The sequence below is a fragment of the Pocillopora verrucosa genome, chromosome 12 (assembly GCF_036669915.1).
Source record: "Pocillopora verrucosa isolate sample1 chromosome 12, ASM3666991v2, whole genome shotgun sequence".
Taxonomy (NCBI): Eukaryota; Metazoa; Cnidaria; class Anthozoa; order Scleractinia; family Pocilloporidae; genus Pocillopora; species Pocillopora verrucosa.
The window spans coordinates 13417665-13434512 of record NC_089323.1 but is presented as its reverse complement, the minus strand read 5'-3'; the positions used below and the strand labels follow the sequence as shown (position 1 = coordinate 13434512).

At 37.2% G+C, this 16848-nt stretch overlaps 1 protein-coding gene across 1 annotated transcript; it reads left to right on the top strand.

The window, feature by feature from the left end:
* The first annotated feature begins 1163 nt into the window (after positions 1 to 1163).
* LOC131793413 (transient receptor potential cation channel subfamily A member 1-like) lies at positions 1164 to 8826 on the top strand. The gene is made up of 14 exons (XM_066159660.1): positions 1164 to 1298; positions 1411 to 1605; positions 1852 to 2147; positions 4125 to 4221; positions 4895 to 5188; positions 5373 to 5446; positions 5709 to 5897; positions 6352 to 6525; positions 6809 to 6955; positions 7187 to 7267; positions 7513 to 7687; positions 8057 to 8117; positions 8509 to 8575; positions 8692 to 8826. Exons 1-14 carry the CDS (start codon positions 1164 to 1166, stop codon positions 8738 to 8740), a joined length of 2034 nt encoding a protein of 677 aa, XP_066015757.1. The 3' UTR covers positions 8741 to 8826.
* The last annotated feature ends 8022 nt before the right edge of the window (positions 8827 to 16848 follow it).

Below are 16848 nucleotides of genomic sequence, written 5' to 3'. Positions count from 1 at the left end.
AGAATGAAAAGGGTCATTTTTGATGGTTGTAAGATAACCTTAGCTAAAGAAGGGTTTTAAACATCCTGAACAGTTACGGGAAACTGGAAAGGGAAATTTATGTGAAACAAGTGACTGCCTCCATCAAGTAGTCATCTTCCTCAAACAGGGGGGAAAGGGGATTGCAACTTGTAAGAGAATTTTAAAAGTGACTTTGCATCATTCATCTGCGGGCTCGAATGATGCGGATTTTTAAGTTTGTATTTTTCTATATTTACTAAGATTACCTTTTCCAAGCTGTTGTTTACACCACCACTGTGAAGCCTGTAGCAACTTATAACCCATCTTCACACCACCACTGTGAAGCCTGTAAGAGGTCTTCTTACTTTTCAGGGCTTCAGAAGGGAGGGGCTTCTCACAGAGGTGGAAGGGGGATATAGACTCTCCATGATATAAACTATTTCTTTCTCAGATTCAGTTTGCATATATTCTAAAAGGAGGAAATTATGACATTTAACTAAGCGTGGGCAACTTATAACCCATCAATAACATTCAACCAGATGTTTAAAATCAACAAATTAAGCTGAAAAAAGTTCGTAATTTGCGTCATGAAATTCACGTAATAAAAGGATTGCTACACCAAACACTAAAATATCAAATCGAAGTTTTTGAAATAATTTCGAAACTTCCTTAGTCTTTCATTGGATCAATCTTTCATCTCACGTCAGATCTCTCAATTGAACTTTACAAGAACAAAAGCTCGTATTGGCTAAGAGAGAAGTCGCGTTGTTAGCTTAGAAATCATAATAAAAATGAAACACTTTAAACTTTCAAGGGGGAATAAATTTCTAAATAAATCAGTGGTGCTGCGTCGGCGGGAGAGTTATATAATAATGTAACTTGGTATTATAAACTCAGTTGATAATACGGGTCGGCTTGCTTCATTACACTTCACTCTCGTTCCCAGAGTCACTTTTTTTCACTGGTCGTGGCAATATATGTAAAAAGGACCCTGGGAACTAGAATATTTGAAAGATGTTGACATGCGCATTCAATCGTGAAGCGAGTTTAGCGCTGAATGCTAGAAAGTTGCAGAGGAATTGATAGTCTTATTTCTGCTGCAAAATTAAGCCCCTATCACACATACAACATTTTTTTTCTAGCTGATGATAAATAGTTGAGAGATGACAAAAGAAAAGTTGTGGGAGCGTTGTAAAGAAGGAAACAGCGATGACAATCAAAGATCTCAAACTGAATGCGATGATCACGAGGATTTCTTAGATGGGAAATTTTACAGATCGAGAGAGTTCTGGATGAAGGTAACAATTCAGGGAAACCCTAATCATTCCAAATTTTTAGTAACTCATAACGGATTAAATCTGTTACTAATGAAAACCTTGACCTTGACAATTATCTACAATTTTTATGCAGGTTCATGAAAGGCAGAGTATAGGGTTACCGTGGAATAGAGCTATGAATGAAGTTAGAGTTGAAAGAATTATTCAGAATTACAAAGATAATGGGGAACTGGACAGTGAGGATCCAGCACTTGTGATGTTGAAACAGTGGCCGGCGTCCAAACAGTACAAAGATAGACCAGATAAACTTCCAGGCCTTGAAAAGCTGGTATGTTAAATATATGGGACTCCTTATCAAATAGAAAATATGCTTACATTTGTAAATGTGCAGAAAAAAGCAACTTGCTTGTAGTTAATGATTTTTCTCTTTTACCTCATATTCATACGATTGAAAGGAATACTTGCTAATTTTTGAAAGACCAGGAAGTGGACAGGATAGCCCTGTATCTCTCCAAAATATTTTAATGCAAGTTTATGGAATTTTATTGCATTTCAAAATGCATGTCTTTTGCAGGTGAATGAATTTTTGGAGATAATATTAGATAGTGAATTGAACTCAGGTAACAAATATGAGCTATTTAAAGATGAAGAAGACAAAACAAAGAAAACTTTGCTGCACTTTGCTGCTGAAGTTGGACTTTTACAAATCACCAAAACACTTTTAAAGAAATGTCCTGGTCTGCTGGATGCAACAACAGAACTTCAAATAATACCCAAGAAAAAAAGAGCCATGTTACCAGTTGAGTTGGCATTGAATGCAGAGAATGATGAAGTGGCAGCCTATTTAATTAGAGCAATGTGGCATGAGAGGTATTTTACTGTGTGCTGCTCATTGCAAGATAGATCACAGGCGGCCCAAGCTCCAGCTGTGAGATGATCATCTTGCGCAATAACAGTCATGGCGGAATTATAAGAGTTTGTATGGGCATATTTACGACCGCTCTAAGGAATAAAAAATACGTCAAATTCTCAAAAAAAAAAAAACCTCACCTTACTTCCACAGTGTGTCGCCTGTTATCTGACCGCTTACTTTGATGAAAAGAGCCCATTTAAGCAAGTTGTTTATTTCGAGGTTTTCAACGTACATAAGAAAAGCCCAAGGCTGAACACTCCATTTCCGAACGCCTGATTCGAGAAGCGAAAAATCCAAGCTCAAAATGATCGGGCGCCCACAAATCCAACGCAGAATCCAAGAACATATACTGTAGTTTCATTAAAATTCACTAAAAACTCAATCTTCCCCGTGCAACCGACACTAAGCCGCAGTTTGCTTCAAAAATTTCCGGTTTAGAGGTTTCTAACAGCCCGCGGCCACATCAACCTTGACACACGACCGTTGAAAACCAGCTCGGTAACCCTACCTCCTTTTCGAACTGAGCCTCGCCGGGGACCATACCGTCAGTTATCGTCTATAAATTGTTTTAGAACCACGGGTCCCCTCAGTAGAAATCGATCAAGAGGCTATTGCTTCGATCGGCCAATCGGCCAATGTGATTATTTTCGGAGTCAGAGGAAAACCTTGGAAGGATTTGTTCCAGTATTCAATTTAGCTCTATCTGGACATACTTTGTTTAATGTTGCTAACAAGACAACTGTTATTTCGTTTCGTCCGCACGGATATCAGCAACAACAATACTTACCACGATTTCCATTTCAGATACAAGTCGAATTGATTACGTCCCTGCTGCAACCGTGGAATAGACTATTTTTTACCGACGACATTTTTTCTTTTTGAAATTGAAAGGAAATTATCGAGATTTACGAGATCAGCTGTGCGGTTTGCAACTATGCCTGTAAATTATTTTGAATTTGTAAACATTTCCGGAGGCGAATTCGATTGGCCGATCGAAACAATAGCCTCTTGATCGATTTCTTTTGAGGGGACCCGTGGTTCTAAAACAATTTATTGACGATAACTGACGGTATGGTCCCCGGCAAAGCTCAGTTTGAAAAGGAGGTGGGGTTACCGAGCTGGTTTTCAACGGTCGTGTGTCAAGGTTGATGTGGCCGCGGGCTGTTAGAAACCTCTAAACTGGAAATTTTTGAAGCAAACTGCGACTTAGTGTCGGTTGCACGGGGAAGATTGAGTTTTTAGTGAATTGGAATGAAACTACAGTATATGTGCTTGGATTCTGCGTTGGATTTGTGGGCACTCGGTCATTTTGAGCTTGGATTTTTCGCTTCTCGGATCAGGCGTTCGGAAATGGAGTGTTCAGCCTTGGGCTTTTCTTATGAACGTTGAAAACCTCGAAATGGACAACTCGCTAATATGCGTTCTTTTCATCAAAGTAAGCGGTCATATAACAAGCGATACGCTGTGAAAGTAAGGTGAGGTATTTTTTTTGAGAATTTGACGTATTATTTTATACCTTAGAGCGGTCGTAAATATTCCCATACAAACTCTTATAATTCCGCCATGACTGTTATTGCGCAAGATGATCATCTCACAGCTGGAGCTTGGGCCGCCTGTGGATAGATTTACTTTATGGTTTTGGTTCTTCCAGTAGTAACCATAAAGATTACACAAAGAGGGTCAGGGCTGAATGATTGGGCATTTTTTATGTTAGCCACTATTGCTAACTACCACAAAATTTCTCTATTTTTGCAATGAACATGTGTATCCAAATATTTATCAGTCCTAATAGTATTTTTTTTCTCTCTGTATGAATCTGGCCTAACGTTATTAATTTAAAATGTCACATTTTACTCATAGTTCCATAAACCTGCTCATGAAATGTTCTATTTTCCCACCTTTTGTTACTGACATAAATTTCTCTGCGCCCATAGTGTTACAAGTTTATTTTCTTGGAGACCAGAAGACATATCAAATCCTTTACCATCTTTCTTCAGTTTTAAGGCCATTGTTGAGAATCCTAAAATGAAGGTGAGACTTAACCCTTTAACTTCTAGATAAAATTTGTATCAGATCAACTAATTATCCCTAAGTTGATATTTTTCTTTATTCACCACACTAATCTGGTTGGTATTGTATTAATATTGTAAGGAGAAATTCTGTCCTGGTCACTAATGGGAGTTCAAGGGTTAATAGAACCCCAAGATCAATTCTCCTGGAAAACAGTACTTACAAGTCAGCTAACCAATCAAATGTGTAATGTACAGCCTACATAATCTACCAGCTTCCCATCCATGGGGAGTATGTAGCCATTCTCTTTTTTTTAATGACTTGGAAAATTTAATTTAAAAAAGTAATTGATGTTGAGTTGTGTTGTTAAGCTCAAGAAGTTTGGACAATTAATAATCAATGCCTCAAAAATGAACTGAGGCTTCACAGGCATCTATAGTGTCTTTAAGATATGCTTTGATATGAAGTTCTCAATCTTGATTTCTTTCATTCTACTCAATGATTACTCTATTATGATTTACCTATTAAAAAAAATCAATTTTCAGAGATAGACAATCATTGGAAAGATGTCATATTTAATTGTCCTTCTTCAATCACAATGTACATTAATATTACTTTAAAGTGAAATTAATTTTTTTGTAACATAGATGAAGTTTTTTTTCTAATATTTTGTGGAATTGTCATATGTCAACAGAAAACAGTAGTGGCTGTATTAGACCAAATGGTGAACCCTCACTGGCCATACCTTCCAAAACGGAAGGACAGTTATGTCTCCCAAGAAGAAAAAGAGGGAATCGAGGGAGTCTGGAATACCATTCCAGAGGATCCACTAAACTATCATTTTTATTATGCTATCTTGGATGGTGATGAGGGAGGGAGACCTCCAAAAGTTAGTATGTTATCAGAGGGACACAAAGAGTCAGATAACAAATATTTCAACTGGAGAGACCAGTCATGTTTAAACGTGATTGCAAAGAGTAATAATAAGGTACATATTAATTTTTATTGATGTATATGAAGTATTTCATTTGCCTTTGGATATGAAATCAGACTTAAATGAGACTGGTAATTCTCTTTGAAGAAAAATTGTTGAAAAGGTAAAGCCAAGTTTGTATGATTGATTTGTTTCACTTGTAGTGGACCCTCAAATTCTCCCTGACCTTGTATTGCAGGAGGCCTTGCAACATCCAGTGGTCAGAATGTTGATTAAGACAAAATGGAAAAGTTATGGGAATTTTTTTCTCAGGTAGATAATTTTCACCTTTCTTGTAATGTTTGTAAGGTGATATCACTGATCCAAGCTTGCAAGTACAGTGCAGCTCACTAAATGTCAATATGCTCTTCACCATCTACTAGGAAAAACACTTTTATTCAGTAACCTAACCTAAATTAAACTTCTTGTAGCCAAATTGGCATTTTTTTATTTCTAACTTTGTAGGGATCTTTTTCCTTGTAAATTTTGGCCAAAAACTGATTTATTAAATAATGTTCTTTCTTTTTTTATTTAGCCTTCAAACAGCACTGTATGTTATCTTCTTACTGTTCTTGTCATATTCTCTGCTGTATGGTTCAACCAAGCCAGACCCCACCCAGTACAGCATGTGCAGTGGGGCAGACTTGTTGTGTGGATTTTGTGAGATTGTCACTCTTGTCATGGTGGTCTTTTACATGTGTGAAGAAATGAATCAAATGAGAATGTAAGTGAGTTTTAATGCTGATGAAACAATTAAATGCATTGAGAATGATTTACATTAGATGATTAATTATTAGTTTGTTAGTTCAAGAGGTTCCCCTTTCTGAAAAACCCTTTTATTTGACCCTTTCACTCCTAAGATCTCATTAGTAATTCTCGTTACTGTCTTCTATAAAATTCCAATAGTGTTAGTTTAGAGAATTTGGTGCCAAATCAACAAATAAATATCTCCTTAGTGATATTTTTCTTTATTTTTATCACTTTCCTGCTTGATATTGTGCTGACATTGTAAGGAGAAATTTTTTTTCCTGGTCACTCATGGGAGCCAATGGGTTTGGCAAACGTGACACATGTACTCAGCATTTTTACTACAAAAATAAAAATTTTGTTCATGACTAAATTTCTCCCAACACAAATGATCCAGTGGAGTGATGAATCTTTTTTGCTTAATTTTATAGAGAGAGGTATTCCTACTTCTCAGAGTGGATGACCCTATTTGACTGGTTAGGCCTGTTGCTGACCCTGTGTATAGTACCCTTGCGGTTCTGTGGTAGCAAAGCTCAATGGACAGTTGCATCTTTGGCTATTTTGTTTAATTTCATGAGGATTTTTAAGTTCTCATGTGTGACAAGGTAGGTAACATATAAAAAATATTTAATTTTACGCTTTGACTTGACATGTTTTATTTTGGTTGTACATGCATGATTAACACTGGCCTAACGATCCACATTAACCGATAAGTAGAGGAAAAATATTTTAACTCCACAAGTGGTGTGAAAAAAACCGTCTCTAGGAAAGTAATTTTTATTTCAATATACTAATTATACATGCATGGACGTTTTAATGTCCGATTTTAAGTCCACATTTAAATACAGCTCAGCTCAGTTATCTTACTCAGACTTTCATCTTTTCCAGGACTACAGGACTATACACGAAAACCTTGGCTAAGATCATTCAGCAAGACTTGACAAGATTCATGGCAGTTTTTGTTGCGATTTTCCTTCCCTTCTGTGGGGCTTTATTTTTATCTCTCCGTTCTTCTAGTCAAAACCAAGAATTAAGGTGCATCTAGTAATCCTATTTATTTCTCATTTCGCCGTCTTGTCTGAGCTTAATCTGAGTTATTCTGTGGGAAGAAAAATGTATAATGCTTTAAGCTTTCCAATTTTGAAAACGCTCGTCCAGTTTCGGAGAAATACAATGCAATTGCCAATAAGACTTATTTAGTCTACTCGACGTGCATATATTCAGAAATGTTGTTTACGTTGTTTTAAATCTATTCTTTATAATCAGTGGCTTTGGAGATGTATTGTTGAGCGGTGTTCTTGCTCTCTTTGAGCAACGATCTATTGTGGCAGATTATGCAAGCTTCAAGTGAGTGACTGACCCAGTTATATGACCAGTATGGATCAACAGTATACCTACCCCTCCCCTGACCTAGCATTAGCCCTGACTTACATTTCAATGTTGTTAAGTTAGGGGAGGGGTAGGTGCGTAGTTGCTTAGATACTGACAATGTTTCATTCAATCAGTATTATATGCAGTGCGTTACCCTATGTTACAATATGGTAATCTCTATGCTTTTACCGTGATTGTTGTGAATCTTTGTTTTATTGCAGTTGGCTCTCCACTCTGTTGATGCTAGCGTACATGGGAACTGTACTTGTGATTTTACTAAACATACTCATAGCACAGATGAGCACAACTTACATTCAGGCCAAGAAAGTCGCCCGTGTGGAGTATGATGTGGATCGTATTTTACAGCTCACTCGTATGGAGAGATTTCCTTTTCTGGTACGTAGACGGAGATTACGGGTTTAAGAAGGAGGCGTTGGCGTGCATTGTAACGCGTCCTCGTGTAGATGGGCATGTGCTCGCACGTTTGCAGCTAGTTTGCGTGCGCGATACTGAGTAATTAAAAGCAAAAAAGTGAAGGGGCGTTAAGTGAGTGACAAGATATTAACCCCTGAGACGGTGAACCCCACGAAAAACAAGTTTCTCATGTGCTAAATTTTTACTTGCAAAAGCGAAAAATTTCAGTGATGGATACTCAATTTTGCTTATATTATTTCAATTAGCTCAAAACGTATTATGTCTGTTCAGTTAATGTATGAATGTTTTTTTTTTTGCGTCTTTTCACTTGTCTTCTTATTTTCGTTGCAGAATTTACGCGTGAAGTATTACAAAGAGGGAGAATGGATCAGTGAAAAGAAACTTGCGGAAGGTTTGTAGTAATTTGAGCTCGCTTAAATTCACGATGAGATGGATTGAAGGGCTGGAACGAAGACTATGGATGAGCATTTTGTTCGAGAGTCCATTACAATAATATTTAGTAAGGCAATAGTTTAACTTCATTTCCGCGGCCATGTAGTAAATTCGATATCATAGAAACTCGACCAGCTATGAACGTGTAAAATTCTCATTTGCACGATAAGTTAATGACCAAATTATGCATATCCTTGTTTGGATTTAAAGTAGAAAACAGATGAGGACGGGAAGAGCTGGTTATTTGTAATTGGCCACTAAAGGCTAATATACTCTCTCTCAGCCTAATGGTTTACTTACACTATTAAGTAAACGGAATATTTTCCGTGCTCATATTTATATTGCTGTAGAGCTCCTTGAATTCAGTGAAGATCGCAATCCTTGGGAATCCGTGGAAGAAAAGCTTAACGCGATAAGGTATGGATGATTCTTGAACTGAAATTAGGTCTGCTCATTTACATCTCTTTGCATTAGGCTGCCGTATCTCCCTGCTGTATCTCAATAATTTTCTTCTTTGCGACTCTTAATCCCAGGGATGTGATGAGAAAGATGGTAAAACAGATGAGACCTGAAAGAGGGTGAACAGTGTTAGGCATGTTGGCTCAGCTACGGGAATATCATGTTCCATTCCATTCTAACTTGTCACTAGGCCCTCATTGTTTTCACTTAGGCACAAGCATTTCTTCGCTCGCGGGAAAGTAGGGGGCCTTGGGCAACGCGAACCAGCAAAGAGGTCTGCAAGGGGTCTGGCGCTGATAGTTAGGTGCCAGGCCCCCGGCAAACCTCTCCTTGATTCATCTCAAATCTTCTCGCGGGCGGAGAAACGCGCGTCCTCCAGCGATGATGATGAAGGCCTTCTCGCAGGCTGCTCCAATTCTTGAACACAACCTTGGTCATTTGAAGCTCGTTTTAGTCTTCTTTTTTACGGATCGAGTTTCATATGAAGCAGGAAAAAAGCATTTGTTTTGAGAATTAATCTGAACGAACACGAAGAACTCAGTGGACTATTGATAACTGAAAGGAAAAACGACGAGTCCAAGTTCATTACGGTATTGTTTCATTCACCGTGTTAACAGGAAAATTAGTAAAGAAAATAAAAAAAACAATAACAAGCACTTGATTGAAGTAACTCTAAAGTACCGTTTACAAACCATCGAACAATTTTTGTGTGTGTTATTTCAAGTGGGCTACACAGTTATTTACTTATTTTTTTATTTGCTCAACGAAGAAATCAATACTGGGATGAGTGAAAAGAAAAATAAAAGTACGTTGTTTTCAATTTGAGCTACTTTGCTGTCCGCGGTGGAAACAGACATGGATAGAATGCGGCTAGAACGCGCATTCTGTTACTTTTACAGCTGCGCGAAACGCGTTACACACAGTGGAACTCCGCTGAGAGATTTCATTGACTTGTTCTTGGACTCTTTTGCCGCCATTTGGCAATGAATGACCTGGAAAACAGGGAGCGAATTATTTGATGGTTAGGTGGCCAATGAAAAGTGGCCGGGCAGCACTGGAAGAGAAAAACTTTCCTGCTTTGTATTGAATTAACCAAAAGGCGTTACGAGTGCAAATAAGTTCTTGTCTATTTTTTTAATAACACAAAGGCAAGGAAAATTGTTCGCACTTTAGGAAACGTCTTCTTTTTCTTTTCACCAATAGTTGGCGATGGACTGGAAGGCTTATCAGGAATAGAACAATTAAACAGAGAAGCCTTAACAAGAAATTTACAAAGCACCACTTAACAGAGCTATTTTATTCAACACTCAATTCGAAAACGAAAAAAAAAAAACCGTGAAGAAAACGAGGTTGATGAGACATTTACTTTACCTCTGGGTTTAACCTTTTAAATCCCAGAAGTGATTAAGATGTAACTTCTCCCTATAATATCCATACACTCTGTGGCAAACAGGTAATAAGAATACTTAAACTTATCGCATAGAGGTTGTTTTTCTTGATTTAACACCAAATTCTCCGAACTAATTTAGAAGGAAGAGTGTAGCAGCTAGAGGAGAGAATTCACAATCAGATCTTGGGAGTCAAAGGGTTAACTAGAGGACGGATTTAAATTCAAACAAAGTTTTGAATTAAGCGTGCCGTACAGTGTAACACGGCCCTCTAAATTGACCAATAATTTGCAAGAACATTACCCTATTGAATCGTTTGTGGTGTTTAGATCAAAATTTCCTAGGCTGAATGCGCTCGGTAACCTTTCACATTTAAAATTTAATCCATTTTTCTATGGCTGGAACGTTAGTGGAATAAGACAAGCAGTAAAGCAGACAATCAGACTAGCACTTCGCTGTCCTTAAGGCTAGATCATTCGAGTTGTACATGATTTCATGTTTATAGTTGTAATCTCTTCGCGGCCTTCGGGAAAAAAGAAAAAATAGCCAAATGTTATTGAATATGAGAAGAGTTTAGAGTTCAATGGCAATGCATGCATTGATATTGAATAGCAGTTGTATTTATTCAAATTACGATCGGAACATTTTGCCGGAGTAAATGTCTCTTCCAGAAAATTTTACAAAGAAACGACTCGTATGCTCTACGGACACAGACGTGGAATGCGAACTATACAGTTTGAAGAACTGCTATGTTTTCCCGCTTTTTCAGGTGGATTACGACAACAATCAATCTATTTCCCCAGGAATCTTCCGTCTATCCGCGGTCTAAACTCTTGTATCTTTGTCCGACAGCATCTCATCTGAGCTAAGACTCACTTATCCACTCACTTATCCATAAAGAACACTTGTGAGAGATTTCATTTGAATGGAAGACACAAACATCCAGTCTGATGTCGTAAGTATATCGTAAAGTTGTATCCGAGATTCGATAATTCTACGACTTTTGAAAGACTGGCTTTCCTCAAAATTCCACTTTTTTCTTTCCAGTTGTTTTTGCAAGGCTCTTTTAAGTCCAAGATTTTGATACTAAAGACAGAATATGTTAATTTTTTTTCCGGCCGGTTGATTATGCAGGAAGTTGTGGCGCCCACCACTTGCATTATCATCAATGACTAACTGGTAAATATGAAAAGAAGCACAAAATTTCATCAATGAGAAGGAGAGGAAGTATGATACAATTATTTCGGCTCTTTTTTATTATATAGTAAAATCAATCCTTCAGCTGGATCCCTTAAGAAATAAAGACAGGATGAGATTTCATATAACCACCTGTTACCTAAAAAAGCGCCTTATTTAAGGGGTAAATTCTTTTTAGGCGAACTTTATGCGTCAAGTTGTAACTGTACAGCCATACCAAAATGTTATGAAGTAATCTAAAACTTGGTGTATAGCAAAGACACCAGATAAAATCCAAAAGATAACTTTAATGAAATATATGCGCCTCAAAGTTGCAATTTGTGTGCATATTTCAGCCCCAACATCAGGGCCAGAAGTCTGTCCACGCATATGGCCGTCAACATTAACAGAGACACTGAATATTATACAAAGGTCGGTGTGAAGGCCGCGTCATAAATGTATCTACGCAGTCTCTACGCTATTCCTCGAGAAGAAATGACACCTCATGATCAAAATTAGCTGTAAAAGGATGGACTACAAAAAAAGCTAACAGATCAGTTAAAAGAGGCTGGATGACGGATGAAGGGAAAATTCCTTGTTAAAAGCAACAATGGTGAGAGAATTCTTAAGAGATGCCTTGAGGGAAAGTAGAAAGCTGGCTGTTGAAAATTAAAGTATATGTTGTTGTGATCCACTCACCAGCGCCGGGGAAAATACCAGTTCTTTAAAGGTCATAGTGAGCTTCTCTCCTCCTGTTTGGGAAAACGATACCTGCCTATTTCCATTTTCATCAAATGTTCCCCAATAGCATTTAACCCATTTGTAATGTGCGTGATTTAGCTAGCAATTTTGCCATGCATTAGTCATCGCTCGTAATGGGAAATATTTCTTTAAAAATTATCAATTCTTGTGACACTTTTCCAACTTTATACTTTCAAAGACCCCTCGTGACTTCCACTGTACATTATATCATGAAATTACATAAACCATCAAAGAGTGATGTCAATTCTTACAAGGTTACTTAGTCACCTCAGGCTTAAATTTTCTTTTTTTTTTTTTTCTAGGTCCTTTGTCGGGGCCATCTCTCTAAATTGAGCTCCTTAAAAAGGCAGCTGCTTATCACTGAACACTTGCTGTTTAAATAAGTCGGTAAAATTCGATTCAACTGCAAATAAGAGAGGAGTTAATTTCCAGTGCAAGCATTAATAAATTAGTAGACCTGTTCTTTGACAACATGGAAGAAAAAATTTCTTTCGTCACTAATCTCATCAATAAAAACCATTTTTCTTGATCTACCTTGTTATACAACAATTTCATGTTCTTGAGTTACTCGCCTCCGGTTAAGCTTTCAAACACAGTTTGGCAAGGGGAAAAAAAATGAAATTTACGGATGGTAATGGCTCGGAAGTCATAGACATTGAAATACTGATTATAATTCGCACACAATTTGCGACATTTTGGTAACATAATGAGCGGTGAGCATTTATATCTTTCTTTATACTAAACCCTCTTGAATACTGACTGTATGTCTCATTCGCTTTTGTTTTTTCTCCTTAAAATGTAAATGAATTTGTGGAAAAGATGATCGATCATACAATAGAAACCTGTAAAAGCCGGCAATGGCCAAATTTATTTCACCCACTCACTTCCATAGCTTTTAAAAGCGACAAAAACATCCACGTTCATTTCATCAATTAATATTATTTTCCTTAAATAACATAGCGAAATAAAGCCTAAAACTAGAGTTGTGACAAAACTCGTAGGACAATACTTGAGCTGCAAAAAAAAAAATAAATAAAAAAGAAGTAACTGGTCCATTGTCACAACTCTTCAATACTTGGAATTCGATGAAGATACGGAAAAGAAAAGAAAGCTCTCTTTTGTCTCCATAGAGGACGCATTTTTTGACGTATGAATTGCTCTTCCATTTCATGTGGTACCACCATAAAACGAATCATTAATGTCTTCAGTTTTTTGTCTTCTGTCCCTTAGTTTTTCAAAAGAAAAGGGAGACGTTACAATGGCACCCCTTACAAATTCTGTTGAGCTTCCTTGATTCTTCTTATCTCGGACAAACTAGTTCCTCCTCCACTTACATCCACAATTTTACAAACTGTCTTCGAAAATATCAGAAAAATATATAGTTAGAGAGAAGAGGAATCAACTGCATGGACAGCAAAGTGCTTGTCTAATTGTTTCTATTACTGCTTGCCTTACTTCGCTAATCTTCCAGCAATAAGGAAACGGGTTCAAAGACAAGTTAAAGAAGACGAAAACAAGCACTATTCGCGAACTAACGATTAATTGTGACGAATAGATTTCACTTGAAGCTATTAAAATTGCCACTACACTATATGGGACATAACAAACAACTAATGCTAACTGCACCCACAGTGCACTGTACACGGCCTTTTTGTATCGTGCGATGTTCAGTGCATTTGGTGCCCTCGGTTGTTGTTGAACACGATCTTGCGTTTGAATGCGACGATGACAAAGACGATAGAAAATCTTCGTGTAGGAAGCGAATGAGATAATCAAACATGATATTATGACTGCACAACTATACCAAAATGATAGACGATAATCTAGAATGAATAGTAAAGCACCGACACCAGAAACAACCCAAAAGGTGGCTACGACGATATACATGCGCTTTAAAGTTACAGTTTGTCTGTATCGTAGCCCCAACAACAGCGCGAGAAGTCTGTCCACGCCAATGGCCGTCAACGTCAACAAAGATACTATACCTAATTGATAGCCTAATATACAGGCTGCATTGAAAGCAAATCGGCAGAGAACCCAATCTTCGCGAACTAAAGAAATCCAATGAATGGTATAGAGTGGCTGTGTAGCAAGTCCAATTAAAAGATCAGTTGTTGCCAGACAGCGATACAAGAGTTTGGACGGTGGATGAAGGGAAGATTCCTTATGAAGGGCAACAAGGATAAGAGAATTCCCAAGAAATGCCGTGAGGGAAAGGAGAAAATTGACTGTTGAAAGATAAGATGCGTGTTGTTTTAAGCCATCTGCAAATGACGGGGAACATATCAGTTCTTCAAATGATTTTGGTTGTATGCCAGTTACTGTTAAATTTTCAGTCGCCATCATTTTGCCGTTAAGGAGCGATCGTTTCCTCTTTCATCCTGAATTTCTGTATTTGCAATGAAAGATATTTCTTTTTAACGTCAACCTCTCTTTGAATGTCCGTTAAGAGGGTCTGGATGGGGTTTAGTGTCAAGTGTTATTTGGCCGTTTTTTTTAATGTTTAGTGTTAAAATGGGTAAAATTTTAATGTTAAGCGTTTAAAAAAAGTTTAGTGTTAAGTGTTAAAAGGTATTAGAACAGCGATTTCACTCAATAAAGGTCAATAAAAGTTTTACAGAGAAAGCAATAATATTAGAAAAAAGGACTAAGATTTGTTCAAACTTAGCTCTTATGATAAAGGCGTGCAAACTAGAAACAAAAGGAGAAGAGTCTGCGCAGAACTAACCGAACTGGTCAGCATGCATACTTTGTACTCATGCGCATAAGTTCTGTAGACATTCTGTGGTCAGCGGTTTTTCAGCAGACATCTGCATGCAAAATGGCCGCCTCGTCCGTATCGGCAGGAATTGCGGAAGTATTGATCAGCTTTTATAGATGTGGCGAGGAAGATGCTTTTGAGAGACATCGCAGTAGAATTCCAATCGGTATAGACCAAAGAAATCTAACGGACGCCAGGAAGCATATGATCAACTTTCTTGGTATTTCGCAAATGGCTACGTCGCTGGGTATGGGAAATTTCGAGCTGAAACTGTACCGGCTGGCCAGGAGTGCTCACGGGAAAACGAAGAATTTACGTATCCTTACGCAACAACAGTGGGAGATGGAAGTGCCACTCCTTGTTTCTGACGAAACCCAAAGTGAACTCAATAGTAAGTAGACAAGTGATCTGTCGAATTCATAAAGTGCAGGAAAAAGTTTTGAACTAATGATAAATATAACCACAACATATGTATTAGAAAATTGGGGGTTACAAATTATCCTTATTCGATCTTAGAAAAGGATAATTACTTTGAAGGTTATTATAAGTATGAAATACTAAAGTAAAATTTCCTCTTTTTCATCTTTTTTAAGTACATGTGGTACAGAAAATAATTAATTGGTCAGACAAGAAAATGGTGCTTGTACCAGGTGTGAAGCAAACTCCTAAAGAACCTCTTGGTACTTCAACAAGTTCTTCAGAAGATAAAGATCCAGAAATTGCCATCATAGACAATGAGCCTGGAGCATCAGATTCTGCGAGAAATAGAAGTAGGAAAAGAAGACAAGAACGTCTGGAAGATAAAGAACTAGTTCAAAATATTTTGCGAGACAATAAAGTTGTGAGAAATGTGCGTCAGAGGCATGAATTAGATGAGCTTCAAGCAGGTAAATTTTAATGAAATAGGTGGTTTTTGAATTTCTACTTTTACTTGTACTTTTACCTCTACTTATGTGTTTACTTTTATCTCGCTTAGACTTAGGGAAGCTTGCTGGAAGCTCAGCTCTTAATGAGGTGAAATTTACTTGTGGAGTCTGCAAGAAACCGTATATTATCAGTACTAAGTCCAGCAGAACCACCCAAGGGAAGGTCAATTACTTCCAAATCAGTAAGTTTAAACAAATATTTTTAATTTACCAATATCATTACTGCAGATCACATGTTTCAGTACTCAGAATAAGAAAAAATAATAACTCCGAGTGTATTTAGGTGATAGTAACTCTGGTCTTTTGTATTCAGCTGATCTTCTAAAAGACTAATGAATGTTTATAATTAAGTTGAACTTCCCTTATCACTTTTTCAATAATCCCCATGGTGGAGAAATGTAAACCTAGGAATACACTGTTCACCTTTGCTAAAAATTTGTCCTTTGTAGCACATTTCAATAAGTGCCAAAGAAATTACGAGAAAGCACAGCGTTTAGTGAAAAACAACCACACCCTGGACAGCCTTTGGAAAAAAGGAAATTGTGAACGACTTTCTTCAGCATCAAGCAGCAATTCCATGTCACAAGATGAGCAGGAGGACTTTACTGGTGCTGATGCCATAGAAACAGGCTCTGACAAGTAAAAACCTTACTGAAGAATATATTGTTGTATAAAAGAACTTTTTTTTGGATGAAAATCTAGATTATTATAGAACTCATGCATAGACATGTCATTACCATGTACCAATAGATAATATTTGTTGTACACACAAAGATTGTTTAGCTTTTTCCTTAGATCTCAAAACCAATGTCTTTGACCAGCATTTGTAGTACTGCTGATAGAGTCTTAATGCATAGTTTTTGTTGATATTTTGAACTTAATGAAATAAAGCAGTTTATGTTTTTCAAATTGATGTTTGCACGTGTGTTTCATGTGTAAGAAGAAAATCATATTTTGCCAAAATATAATTGCATGGCAGTTAGCAAATAGTGGAACTACTAAAAACAATTGGCATTTGTATCATGATACCAAAAATCCATTACAAAGCTTAATATCTGGAGCATTCTCCATTGCTTGTAGTGTCCCAATGTTATATATGTTCTTCTTTGTTCCCCTTTTGAAATTCCTGATACTGGCTGATGCTGTGAACACAATGAACAATGACCAGAAATGAATCTATATGTTGCGAAAACTATAATACATGTATGTGATAATTTC

Coding starts and splice junctions, on each gene's coding strand:
- LOC131793413 (XM_066159660.1), top strand. CDS start 1,164: ATGACAAAAGAAAAGTTGTGGGAGCGTTGTAAAGAAGGAAACAGCGAT. Junction 1,299..1,410: donor CGAGAGAGTTCTGGATGAAG/GTAACAATTCAG, acceptor ATTTTTATGCAG/GTTCATGAAAGGCAGAGTAT. Junction 8,118..8,508: donor TGAAAAGAAACTTGCGGAAG/GTTTGTAGTAAT, acceptor ATATTGCTGTAG/AGCTCCTTGAATTCAGTGAA.